The sequence below is a fragment of the Furipterus horrens genome, unplaced genomic scaffold (assembly GCF_987537825.1).
Source record: "Furipterus horrens unplaced genomic scaffold, mFurHor1.1.pri manual_scaffold_1, whole genome shotgun sequence".
Classification (NCBI taxonomy): domain Eukaryota; kingdom Metazoa; phylum Chordata; class Mammalia; order Chiroptera; family Furipteridae; genus Furipterus; species Furipterus horrens.
In genome coordinates, this window is record NW_028327171.1 from 126,567,110 (window position 1) to 126,581,316 (window position 14,207).

At 30.6% G+C, this 14,207-nt stretch overlaps 1 protein-coding gene across 1 annotated transcript in view; it reads right to left on the reverse strand.

The window, feature by feature from the left end:
- Positions 1-14,207, reverse strand: part of DPP10 (dipeptidyl peptidase like 10) — a 114,197-nt gene that overhangs the window by 64,184 nt on the left and 35,806 nt on the right. The window contains exons 4-5 of the mRNA XM_090266929.1: positions 9,323-9,446; positions 1,394-1,432 (exon numbers count right to left, since the gene is read on the reverse strand). Coding sequence (XP_090123055.1) covers positions 1,394-1,432; positions 9,323-9,446 — 163 coding nt within the window. The remainder of the gene's footprint in view (positions 1-1,393; positions 1,433-9,322; positions 9,447-14,207) is intronic.

The window sequence follows — 14,207 nt, forward strand, 5'->3', positions numbered from 1 at the left end:
AGGGGATGTGACCTAGTGTGGCTGGAGAAGGTGACCTCTTAAGTATGTGATTTAAGATAAGGTCTGCAAGATGATCAGCCTTCAGATAAGAAAGTAGTTGAGGGACTTTGTTCAGAAGGGTTCATACAAAGACCGTGTGAAAACGAGAGCTAATATGCCTAGAATGAAGAAAACAATAGAAAGTATGGTATGGCACAAGCTGAAAATGCTTTCAATTTAATTCCTGGAAGACCCTTTAAGAATGTTGGTCTTTATCTGTAGAACAAAAAGATAGACAAAAATTGTTTTAGTTGTGAGAGTGAAAAATTAGCTATATGGATAGTGATGAAATATGTATTTCACAAAGGTCACTCAGCCAGCCCGCAGTGTGATCAGGTTGGAAGGTTCCTTAAAGGTTGAGAGTGCACAAGTGAAAGAGGCACTGCAGTGCCTGTGGTTTGATCCTGGACAGTGTTTATTAACTGTAGAATGATGTGAGAAAGGGTACAAGAATAACTACTTGGTTTATGATTTTAATAGCTGGATTGATAACTCTGTCATTGACTCTTATGTTAAGAAAATATCAGACTGACTAGAAAGGAGATGTGTTCAGTTTGGACCAATGGAGAGTGCAGTTACTTTTATATATTTAGGACGAGATGCAAAGTATGAATATGGATATTTTAAAAATCAGAAAGTGAATTCTCTGAGGCTGTACATTTGGAGGTCTCAGTATAGGTCTAGTAGTTGAAACCATAGATATGTATGACAAATAGGGAAAGAATATAAAAGATGACTGCAAAAAAAAAAAAAAAATCAAAACCAAAACAAATCAAACACTTCTCTTTGGAAAAATAGTGATGGAGTTATTAGTAAAATTTGTTCAGGCATATATGGATAACCTACCTGTATTTTCTTCTGAAATGTCCAGTATGAGACCATATTGTAGAGACATTTGGTTGTTTTTCCATTGTGAACATTTGGATTCTAGACTCATTTGTGTCACAAACTAGCACTGTGAACTAGGACATATCTAACAAAAGAAGTGTTCATCTGAATAATCTCCACAAAAATAATTTATTGAGCAATCTGAGCAATGTTGATAGTTTCTAGTTTTAATGGATTGCATTTTTCCTCTGTCATCTGCACAAAAGTATATTTACATGAATTACCCTGAAAATGGATCATTGTTACCCTGCAAACTTTATCCTATGAAAAATAGAAGCAATCTTTTCATAAAGATGTCATAGAAAGACAAAGTCACAAATATTTTCATGGACAGGACTCAGTCAAACATAAAAAGCCTTAAAATCATATTACTAAAGTAACTTTTGAAAGTTATCACATAACAAATGGGTAAACAGGATGGGCACAATGGCCAAAATATGACATAAAGAAACCACCAATACTATACCTGTTTAGAGAGCCATGTATCTGATGTCATCTCATATTTCTGAAACAAAATAATTACCTTCATGAAGCATCTAAAGGTCAAAATAAACACACATCAATTTAACAATTGTTACAGTGTTATTCTTAGGCATTTTTCCCTTTCCTCAACTGAAATACCATGAGAGATGCCATTACAATTGTTGATGTAAACTAAATTAATAATTTTAAAATTGAGATTAAATAATAATTTAATTATAAACTCTTTTATTCACTGAACTACTTCAGAATTCCAGGTAGTATACCAGGATAAAATATCATTTTCCAGTTCTGTTTCCTTACCTCAAACTGTTTTCAACCACTAGACACTGTCTCTTTTCACTTCTAGGCATCATCGGAAAAAGAAAATTATTAAGTCCTTCAAAAGAACTAGGCAAACAGCCAGGAATAAAATTAAAAGGCGGACATTCTTTCAACATTCAAACCATTCTTTACAATAGTGATTGCATTTGAAATAACAAAATGTTATGTTCTTTTAAAATAATTTTGCAAAAGACCAAAACCAAAATTGTATTTCAAACAGCAAAATTATACTAACTTAATCTCAAGTTAAATATGTGTAGATGAAAAACTTTAGTGACACTGTTTTGGTGTAGTAATTAAGGAAATATAGTTTTCTGAGAAAAATTCTATAAGTATAAATGAAGAAATTTTTAATTCATAAAATTTCTATTCAAAGCATTTTTTCTTGTTTATTTTTCTCTATTTGCACCTCAGGAATAACCATTATTTCCATTTCTAAAACAGAGACACAAAACATGTCAACTTCCACTGTTCATTATTATCACTACATTTTATTAGAATCTATGAGATTCCAAATATTCAAATACAATTACTTGTTTTATTATTTCATTTATAGTGGAAAGTAAAATATTTTAATTCCATAAATGGATTTAAATATAATTGAATACCAATAAGGTATAAACTCAATAATATGATAGATTTACTATGTTTATTTTTTATTGAAGAATTTTAATATATCTTTGAGTCACCTGTATAGATTATCCTTCTATAGAAGAGATGATATATAGGATCTTACTAGAATAAGTAAATTTCAATATTTTTAATTTATTTTCTTATTTTGCCTTATTTTGTAATATTTTTATTTAAAAAAAATTGAAACATAACAAAAATAAAGATAAGAGAATAATAATCTCCCATGAACCCATTGCCCAGCTTCAAGAACTATAAAAATTCACTATTTTTTATTTCATTGATACATCAACATTTCGTTTATCAGTGAACTGTTTAAAAGTAAGTCTCAAATATCATGTCATTTTACCTATAAATTTATCACCATGTATTTCTTATATGTATCTTTAAATAATCACATTTATCAAATTTAACAAAATTAGTTCATATCTAATAATATTGTTTATTATCCAGACTATGGTGTTTTCCTTGATATAATATAATGTATGCATATATGTATATATATGTATGTATGTGTGTATATATGTATGTATGTATGTGTGTATTTGACTTTAAATGATCTTACTTTTATATTACAGTTGACATACAATATTATGTTAGTTTCAGGTGTACTACCCAGTGATACTATATAACTTACTCAGCGATCATCCTGATTAATCTCACACCCATCTAACATCATACATATCCCCTATGCTGTATTTTACATCCCTATAACTATTCTGCAACAACCAATATGTACTTTTTAATCTCTTCACCTTTTTCACCCATCCTCCAAAACCCTCCCATCTGGCAATTATCAAAATGTTCTCTGTATCTATGAGTGTGTTTTTATTCTGCTTTTTCATTTATTTTGTTTTTTCGATTCAATTGTTGGAAGATATGTACTTATTGTCATTTTATTATTCATATTTTTTCTTCTTCTTCTTAAAGAAAACTCTTTCACATTTCATGTAATATTGGTTTAGTGGCAGTGAACTCCTTTAGTTATTTCTTGTCTGGGAAGTTCTTTATATGTCTTTCAATTCTAAATGATAGCATGCTGCATAGAGTAATCTTGGTTGTCCTTGCTTTACATCACTCTGAATATATATTGCCAATTTCTTCTGGCCTGAAATGTTTCTATTAAGAAATCAGCTCATTATCTTATGGGAGCTCACTTGTAGGTAACTAACTGCTTTCCTGTTGCTGCTTTCAGGAATCTCTCTTTGTCTTTAACCTTTGGCATTTTAATTATGATGCATCTTAATGTGGGCCTCTTTGGGCTCATCTTATTTGGGGCTCTCTTTGCTCCCTAAACATGCACGACTATTTCCTTCACTAAATTAGGGAAGTTTTCTGTCATTATATTTTCACATATGTTTTCATGTCCTTGCTTTCTTACTTCTCCTTCCAGCACTCCCATGATGCAAATGTTGTTTAAGAGGCTCCTAACACTATTCTCATTTTGGGAGGGGATTCTTTTTCTTTTTGCTGTTCTGCTTAGGTGTTTTCTGCTTCTCTATCTTCCAGATCTCTGATTTCATCCTATGCTTCATTTATTGTAATGCAGTCTTCATTTCTGACTAGTTATCTTTATGTTTTCTACTTCCAATTTTATGTTTCCTTCTTGAAGGTTTCTTCTCACTTGGTTTGAATTTCACTCAAAAATTCACAAATAACTGGCACTATCATTCTCTTTGTCTTGACTGCTCCTTCCACCCTCATGACTGCAGCTCTGCTTCCAGTATACTCACCACTTCCTGGCCCCCACATGCCAATTTTTAAATTACTTATTAATCAGCCAAATAACCCTCTAGAACACCTCAATAAGTAAATGGTAAAATCGTAGTCATTCTAAGATATCCAGGTAAAAAAGTATGATTGAAGTAAAGTTTATAATAAATACAAGCTAAATATGAAGATCATCAGTCAAACCCAAAAAGGAAATGGCTGATCCATCTACCTCATTTCCACACATACCCTCATCATTTTAATTAGAGCAATTTCTTCCTCTTTATTTCTCTCAATTATAAACCATTAAAAACATATTTTAGAAATGCTGATGTATAATTTGCATATAGTGAATGTACAGATCTGAAACGTATGTGATGAATTTTGACAAATTTATTTACATCCCATGATGATTAAGATCTTCACATTTCCTCACTCATTCCCTCATGCCCTTTCTCATAGTTTCCAAAAAGGCTACCACCCTTCTGAACTCTTCCTCATATTTTTCCTATTTTAGAAATTCAGAAAACTGAAATCATGTATCATATGCTCATTTATGTGGGGCCTATTTCACACTACATGTTTTTAAGATTCATTTTATTGTTGAGTGTATCAGTATTCTGTTTCTTCTTAGGTTGCTGAGTAGAATTCCACTGTGTAGATATTTTGTTTATCAATTTGTTTGTCTAATTTTATTTATTCATTCCTTTTTAATGGGCAGTTGGATAGTTTCCAGTGTTTAGTTGTTATGAATAAAGCTTATCTAAAGATTTTATAAAATAAATCCTTTGGTAGACACAGGATTTTATTTCTTATGCAAATACATAGAAATGAAGTTACTTGATATAAAGATATACTTGATATATAGATATACTTGATATATAGATATACTTGATATATATATACACACACACACACACACACTTTTGCCCCACCCTGTATGTAACTTTGTCAAATACACATTTCGCAAAACATTTTCTCCCATTCTGGGATTAGTTGTTGAATTTCTTAATGGTGCCTTTAATGAAAAAAATGAAAAGTTTCTAAGTTTGGTGATGTCTAATGTATTTTTTCTTACATGTGTGATAATTTTTGCTTATTTAATGTAGTAAAAAATCCCATATTTCCATCTAGAAGATTGACAATATGAGTTTTAGATAGGGCTGAAATTCCTCTTAAATTAATTTTAAAATATGGTATAAGATAAATGTTAAACATCATTTTTATTTTCATTTGGTTATTGATTGTTCCAGCACAGTTTTTCCCTACTAAATTATTTTGGCAGCAGTGTTGAAAATCAATTGATCATACAAATATGGATCTCCTTCTGGAAATCCTGTTTAATTCACTTGATATATTTGTGTGTTTTATGTAGCTACTACATTCTTCCAGTTTCTGGGCTATTTATTCTTGAAATCAGGTAGTACAACCCCTGAAACATTTTTTTTTCCCCAACAGATTGTTTTGGTTCATCGGGTTGTCTTGTATTTCCATATACTTTTAAAAAATTTTTAATTAAATTATTGGGTGACATTGGTTAATAAAATTATATAGGTTTCTAGTGTACAACTCTATAATACATTAACTATGTATTATACATCATGTGTTTACCACCCAAAGTCATGCCACACTGAATGCACCTGATATTGTCCTTACATGTTTTAGAACCAGCATGTCTGTTTCTTCAAAAAAACAATTCAGGATTTTAATAGGTACTATATTAAAACTACAGAACAATTTGAGTAGAATTGACATCTGCAACACTCAGACTTTCAATTCAAGAATGTGGCATAGTTTCTATTTATTTTAATGGTATTTTTATTTCTTAATTATTTATTTTGAAACAAGTACAAAGTTACAAAGAAGTAAAAGAGCAGTTCAAGAAACATCTGCATATCCTGTAGATATATTTCTTGTTTATTTATATTTTGCTTTATTTGCTTTATTATTATATTTCTATATATACAGTTTCTGAATCATTTAAGAAGATGGAAGTATAATTTTTAAAAAGCAATGAAAAGTTAGAAATATTCTTTTTTCCTAAAAAATTTATATAAATTTTGAGACACTAGATCGATTTACTCATAATTAATTCAGTAATCATTTCTTAAGAAAATTACAGTATTCTTTATATTTACATATTTTTAACAGGAAAATAATAAAAATTAGCAAATGGAACACACAAATGAAGTTAATACATTGACTTGGGAATTGTGGCTTATTTTTTGTAGATTTATTACATTTTATTTATACAATAATGCCATCCTCAAATAAAGATACTTTTACTTCTTCCTCAACAATCATCATATTTATTCCTTGCCAAGTTGCTCTGATTAGAGTCCCTAATAAAGTTTATATAATAGAATTTATGCCCTTATCTTATTGAGAATCTTAAGGTGAACAATGAAAGTGTTTCACCATTGAACATGGTATATATTGGGGTATTTTGTGGGTATCCTTTATCAGATTGGGGATACTAATTTCTATTCATTTATGTTGAAAGTTATGAATGAGCATTGCATTTGGTCAATTGCTTTTTTTAACCTAATGAGATGACTATTTTTTCCTTTTATTTATTTTTCTTTTAAAATATGTGCTATAATGATTGGTTTCAATATCATTCAAAAACTCACAGTATAAACTCCATTTAGTCATGGTGACTATTTTCTACATTGTCAGAGATGATATATTAATATGTTTAAGGATTTTTAAATGTATGTGGGTTCATGAGAGATATGAGTCAAAAATATTGACTCTTGTACTATCCTTGTTTATAGGGATAGCATAATTTTGTCTTTGGTAACAGGATCATGCTACTACCCTTATAAGATGAACTGAAGTGTTGACTTTCTTCTCTACTCTCTAGAGAATGCAGAAATAGAATTTATTCTTTTGTCTTCAGTTTTATTTAGATATAATTGACATATAACATTGTATAATTTAGGGTATACAACATAATGTTTTGGTATATATAAATACTATGAAATGATTACTACAAGGTTTAGTTAATATCCATCATCCCACTTAGTTAGGATTATTTTCCCTTGTGATGAGGACTTATGATTTACTGTCATAGCAACTTTCAAATATACAATACAGTACCATTAACTATAGTCATCACGCTGGTATCACATGCCCAGAATTTATTTATCTTCTAACTGGAAGTTTGTCCCTTTTAATCACCTTTATCTAGTTACCCCATGTCCCCTGTCCCCACCCACCCACCTCTGGGAAACAAAAATCTAATATACGTTTCTATAAATTTGGTGTTTAATTATTTTTTTCAGATTCCACAAATAAATGAGATCATACAGTATTTGTCTTTCTCTATCTGACTTGTTTCTTTTATCATAAATGTCCTCAAGGTCAATCCATATTGTCATAATAGGAGGATTTCCTTTTTTTATGGCTGAATAATATTACATTGTCTGTATGTAGCATTTAAAAAAAATCTATCCATCCATTGCTGTAAACTTTGTTATTTTTCCATGTCTTGACTGTTGTAAATAATGTTGCAATATACATAAGATTCTAAATATCTCTTCATGATAGTGATTTTGTTTCCTTTGAATAACCCAGAGGTTGAATTGCTGAATCTTATAGAAGTTCTGTCTCTTTTAAATTTTTCAAGTATGTGCCATACTGTTTTGCCTAATGTCTGTAGCATCATACATCCCCACCACAGTGCACAGGGGATCCCTTTCTCCACTTTGTTGCCAGCATTTATTATTTTATGTCTTTTTGATAATAGCCATTGTGGTTTTGATTTGCATTCACTTAATGATTAATGATGTTGAGCACCTTTTCATATACCTGTTAGCTATTTGAATATCATCACTTTGAAAAATGTCTATTCAGATTCTTTGACCATTTTTAAATATGATTATTTATTTCTTTTGATATGGAGTTATATGACATCTTTATATATTTTGGATATTAACACCTTATCAGTTATATGTTTTACAAATATTTTAATGTTCTTTTTAAAGAGTAAACATTGTTCTCTTAGCTAATTTATAGGTAGATGAGTTTACTTCTTCAAGGTCTGACTTAAAGGTTTATGAAAAGTTATTTAAAAGAGCCCTTATCCTGATGCATTTTTCTTTCTGGGCCTTGAGTTGAATGCATAGGGTTTTCAGTGAGAGCCTTCTACTTTTTCTATTCAGAAGTCCAAGGTTTCCAAGCATTGTGCAACCTGCAGTTTCTCTCTAAGGTATGTCTTTTACTTGCACAGGTAAGCAATCAGCTAAAGACCTGAGAGGTCCTTCATAGACAACTGGAGTTCTTCTCTATATAGCTTGAAATTCTATGCTACTTGTCTTGCATATTTCTACCACCAGTAGCCTCAAACTTTGTATCTTCCTACCTATTTGAAGCAGTGATACCACTGTGCCTTTCTTAGGTACCATCTCCTTGCACTGTGGTCTCAAAAGTATCAATAATAGGAAGTCATATCTAGGCCCATCTTGTGTATTACAGTATCTCATGGTTAATTTCCCAATCCTTCTGTTGTGCCACATCTGAAAATAGGTTTTAATATCTTTTAAACAGTTTTGTAGATGATTACAGCAGAGGCGTTAATCTGATAACATTTACTTCATCTTCTCCAAAACCAGAAATTGAAATTTCTGTTGTTAAATTGAGAATCCTTTTACTAGTACCAAGTATAAAATTTAAAATGATTACAGTATTTCTTTTACTAAGAACCTTAAAATTACATATACAGAACTTATTGCAGAGTTTATAAAAACTGATTACAAAAATATAATTACAGTCTTATTTCAAAACAGTGGTTCCAAAACCATTTATTGTTTACTATTTTTACTTAATTTAAGGACAGAGACATTGTCTGTTCTTTAAGAAGGCTAATTGAAACTACAAAAAAATTGAATTTTCAGAATGTGTTTAAAGAAAAAAGGAAAGAAACATTTTATATTCTCAACTTAAAGTCAAAATATAAAGAAATATGCCATTGTTAAGAATCACATTAACATGGATTGGACTACCCTGTGCATTATATAGGAATTTATTTTTTTTAAGTTAGTGTGTTCTCTTCTGCTTATCATCTATATTTCTTGCTTTAAATTTTGGAAGCTTTGTGGATTAAGGTATATACAAATAGAATGACTCTCCCTACTAACTTTTGAAGATAAGTATTGATGCCTCTGCACAAAGGATTTTCTGATATCTCTCTAAATGGTAGCATAAAGTACTTCATTTTAAGCATATAAGGAAAATAAATTATACTCACTCTACTACAGGCACCAGTTGTGGTCTCACAGACCGTGAGAATGGAGATGTTCTGAGGTCGGTTTAACCATCTGACCACCGTCTTGGTATTGCTTATCCATTTAACCATTGTGATATAGTATTCTCTAGTTGGAAACACAATTAAAATTTACATTTAGAGCCAAAAATTTGTATAGTACCAATAGTGTACTATTATATATTATACAAAAATAAATGAAACATTATTAGGATATAAGAATATCACATCAAAAGAATTTTTATTTATGAATATATACATATCACTTTTTCAAATAGTCACATATATAAATGCAAATATAGGTGTGAATGCATGTAGGTATATGTATGTATTTATGCAAACACATGCACATACATATACATGCATCTAAAAATATACAGAAAATTTAAGAATAAAACTGAAAATGAATGATTTCCCAGAAGAAAATCATTGGAAAGGTAAAAATAATCAAGATGCTAGATATTTATTAGTTTGTTATCCTCTATTTCTTAGTAATAACATTTGTGAAAATTAAGTATAATTTTTCTAATCTATTTTATATTCTACTTTATTTCTTTAAACTATAATCAATAATCAACAAAAAGGCAAAGCTTATTCTTGACTTAATTACTTTTGTTATCCATGGCCTTGATGTTATTTCACTTGGTGCATGGGGACTTAGGCCACAGAGCGATGAATGGTTTCTTCTGGTGTTTGTCAGTTGTGGGCAAAGGGCCAGTTCCAGTCTTATTCATAGTATATCTTACAGTATTTTTAAAACTCTTATTTAGTTAAAACATTTAAAAACAAAAAAAGGAATCAAACTGAAGGAGATGAGGGGGTTATTGAATATTTGGTCCAGAGAATTTACTAATTTATGGGGTCTATAATGTCCTCAGGCTGGTTGTAGATTGGGAGTTTATATTTTTTCCTTTATAGTTTATATTTATTTCATTGTAGATTATACATTTGGAAGTTTACATAATAAAGCACAAAACCTCCAACCCAAACAGAACAAAATGCAATCATCAATACTGATTCAATTAATTAATAATAAAAAGGAAAACTATTTTTTCCAGCAAACTTCCCCAGTTTCAGAATAAATCAGATGCTTTAGAAATGGCTTGAAAAATGTCATCCATGAGCATTATCTTAAAATTAATCCACTCAGTTTTTATGTGACTTAGAAAAAACCACCTGTGGAAGAAAAACCTTGTGAGACAAATTGCCTGTCCTTACACACATCTGTGTTAGACAATCAGCTACATGAATCTTACATTTCTAAGATTACTGAGCATCTACTGCATCTTCTAGCAAACTTGTTAGCCCATCAAAGTGAAGATGTCAGTAGTAGGGCAAGCATGACTTATACAGTGAAGCCTGCCATATTTTTTTAACAGTCTTTTTAAGACATTTGGCAGCTTTCACGGCCCAGCTGCGTCCCACTTAAAAATTGCCTGGAAACTCAGTGAAATCAGTGTCATGTTCCCCAGACAAAGTTAACTAGGCAAAACAACTTTGAATCACATATGTAACTGGTTTAGGGTTAATCCTTGGCCAAATTAATGGGCCTTGCAGTCCTTCAGAGAATGCTGTGCTTTTCATTTTCACTGCTTTTTGTTTAAACTGATTTATTTTGCATGCATTGTTATATTCATCAGTGTGGCTAAAATAGAGGAAGATATATGTATTAAACTTTAATAGGTTTATCTAGAAGATTTTACATGAAGAAAATGATAGTAGTTATTATAATCAATCAGGAAAGGACATGCTGAATTCTGACAATATATATTTCTGATTTATTGGCATAAATGTTGTTTGAATTGAAGTAAAAATAGTATAATTGTTGTAAACAACTGACCAAGGACTGAAAGATCAAGGTCATATTTCTGGAAGAATATGAATAAAACAGGTATACAAAATACTTTCAAATCCAATCAGACATTTGTCTCAATTAGCTAAAATTAGTAATATTATCTTTTGTGCCAAGTAAGATAAATAAACATAAAAGTTTTTTAAATGAATAACAACAACATCAATAACAACACAGAATTGAAATATTCATCTTGAGTGTTTTCCCTTTTAAAGTGGTCCTCAAGTAAAATGTTGAAGGAACATATTTTTGTAATATCTTCCCAGATATTGACACATCTTGACTTTTATAATAGATTTCTTATTTGAAAAGTAATGAAAATTCAACAAGTGCAAATTTGGTGAATACATGATATTCACCAAATACCACTTACATTTATTTTTGATTAAATAATGTGATTATTTTGTTATTTCATGCATAATATATCTTTGTTCATAAGAAACTTTTTAGTTTGATGTGAGGTATCTTTGTATATATCTTATTTATAATTTGAAGAATGAGAGTTCTCATGAAAATTGATTTGTGGAGACTTTCAGCAGTAATTTCAAACCATTGCAATTTCACAATAAAATGTTGGAAATGTCCAAAATGAAAGTTAAAATAGAGCTTAACACATAACAGGTGAGGAAAGATATATTTACTAACTAAATGACACTCTATATCCTGTCTTTCTTTGTACCAAGATCTTAGATTCATATATCTTTATAATTCATATCTACCTATTCAGTTTGCTCATAGGTATTCAGACATCCTCCAAATGACGGATTAGGGATGTGCCCTTACCTGGAAATGTTACACTCCTTGGCGTGTCTGCTGCAGATGTGGCTGTACCCTGGAACTCCATCTTATGAACATATTAGATCAGGTGTCCTGTGACCAGTAGCCAGCAAAAGTGTCCCTTCCTTATAACTATTTTTCCAGCTTGTTCCTAGTCTCATGGCTATAGATTACCCAGGAAGTCCTTGAGACTCTAGTCCTCTTGAGCCAAAGGGACAGAGACAAGCAGGTCAGAGGGATTGTACTCAAGTCAAGAAAGACTTTTTAACAGCTGGGTGGTCTGGCACAGAAGATCTAATTGTTCACAAGGGTTATGTGGAATGAAGGCCCCTACATTACCAGCAGACAGGTGTGTTAGAAATTTTAATGGTGTTTTCAATGGTTTCCTGTCCAATCATTGCTCTGTGTTCACAACATAATCTTTGTACACATGTAGTTATACTGAGGTCATTCTCTTCCAGATAATCCAGGATCTTTGCTCATAAATGTATTGTGATAGCATTCATGACCAATTCATATCTATTGCCCTCCAAAGACCTCTGTTAATAACTATGCATTACTTTCAATAGGGGACAATTAGGACACTTCCATGAAGATAGATGAGTTTATTAATTGATTATCTCAGAAGACACAGATATTCCTTGTCAGAATAAGAGATGTAGACTAGACATATGCAAGTGAAATAGATGGAGGAAGCATGGTACTATCAAGCCCAGAAAGACAGGGTAATGTGACATAAATGATCCAGGCTGAGAACAATGGGTCACAAAGGTTAAATGACTAAAAAAAATTTTCAAATAAGTAAAATAATGTCAAAGACACAGAGTAAGTAGAAACCAAAAACAAATCACTACCTTTACTCTTCCACCTGCAGATTTCTGAACAAAAAGGATAATGATTACCCACCCACGCCAAATGTGACAAATACCTAGCCTGTAGAAAAATCTGCATGATGCATTATCATAAAAATATTTTCACAAGAATTTAATTATTTTCAATCCATAACTGTAAATTCCAATAAAGATTCTAAGTGCTTGCAATACCTTAAAATCATAGTGTAACGATTTGTAAAATATTCCTTTTTCAGATGAGATTAATTGTCTAACTTCCATTGGACCTGAAGTTATTCAAGAAGGCCCATTATCTTAGTTCCTACCATGCTACATTCTGAAGAATCGACACAGACCATCATTCAAATAAAGGTAAGAATCTGGATTGAATTAGTATTGAAGAAAAGTTGCATTCATGATCTGAATTTGTTTGATGAAGTGTTTGTAGTTATTCACTAGTAATTTTTTTTAATGATGGGGGTGTGGGGTAAGGAATTGGAAAGATAAATTATGCCTTCCTTCAATAAACTTATCCCTTTCATTTCTTTCTAGAACCATATAAATAAATTGATATTTATTTTATATTGGTTGACTAGAATATAAGTACCTGATTGAAGGGAAATTCTATTCAATGATAAGACTAGCAAGGGGAATTTTTTTCTGTCATAATTATAAATATTAGTTGTTATAACTAATTAATTCAACCATCCAAACAGTCATTAGACCAAAACAAATGACCTAATACCTTCAAGTTAAAAGCAAGTCTTGTTCTTTGAGGTAAGGGTCAGGGGATACAGTTTATAGGGTAGCTCAAGCCATAAGAGAGTATCTTTCTATACTCATCTTATTAATCTTCCTTCCTATATAGGTACATACATATTATAATTATAATTATTGTCATGATGGTGATTTTATTAGAAAGAGAAAAGCTATAGAGATGGTCATATATGAAGTTCAAGTTTAGTGGAAAAAAATCAAAAAAGTAAAAAGTTTATAACTAGACTAGGTAATAGAATATGGTTCACTTATTGGATGACATTGTACAGGTCATGTGAAGATAAAATAAAAATATAGTAGATGCTTAGATAACACACAAAAGGAGTAAACATGTAAATTATTATACAGTGAAATGATTATTTAGGTATTCTTTTACAGTGAATTTAAGCAGTATCTTAAATGATACTAGTAGCTATGACATCAATACAATACAAACTCCAATAAGAAGAGTGGGCATTTGATGACCTTAATAGAGCATAAGGAAAGTGTATTACTAATAAAATAAGATGGTATTGCTTGGGATTTATAGAAATACTGCCACTAATAAATATGGGAATATTGTTAATATACTGGTATCAAAAATAATATATTTGAAAATGTCAAAACTATAAAGAATTTTAGTTAGCTTAGAAAA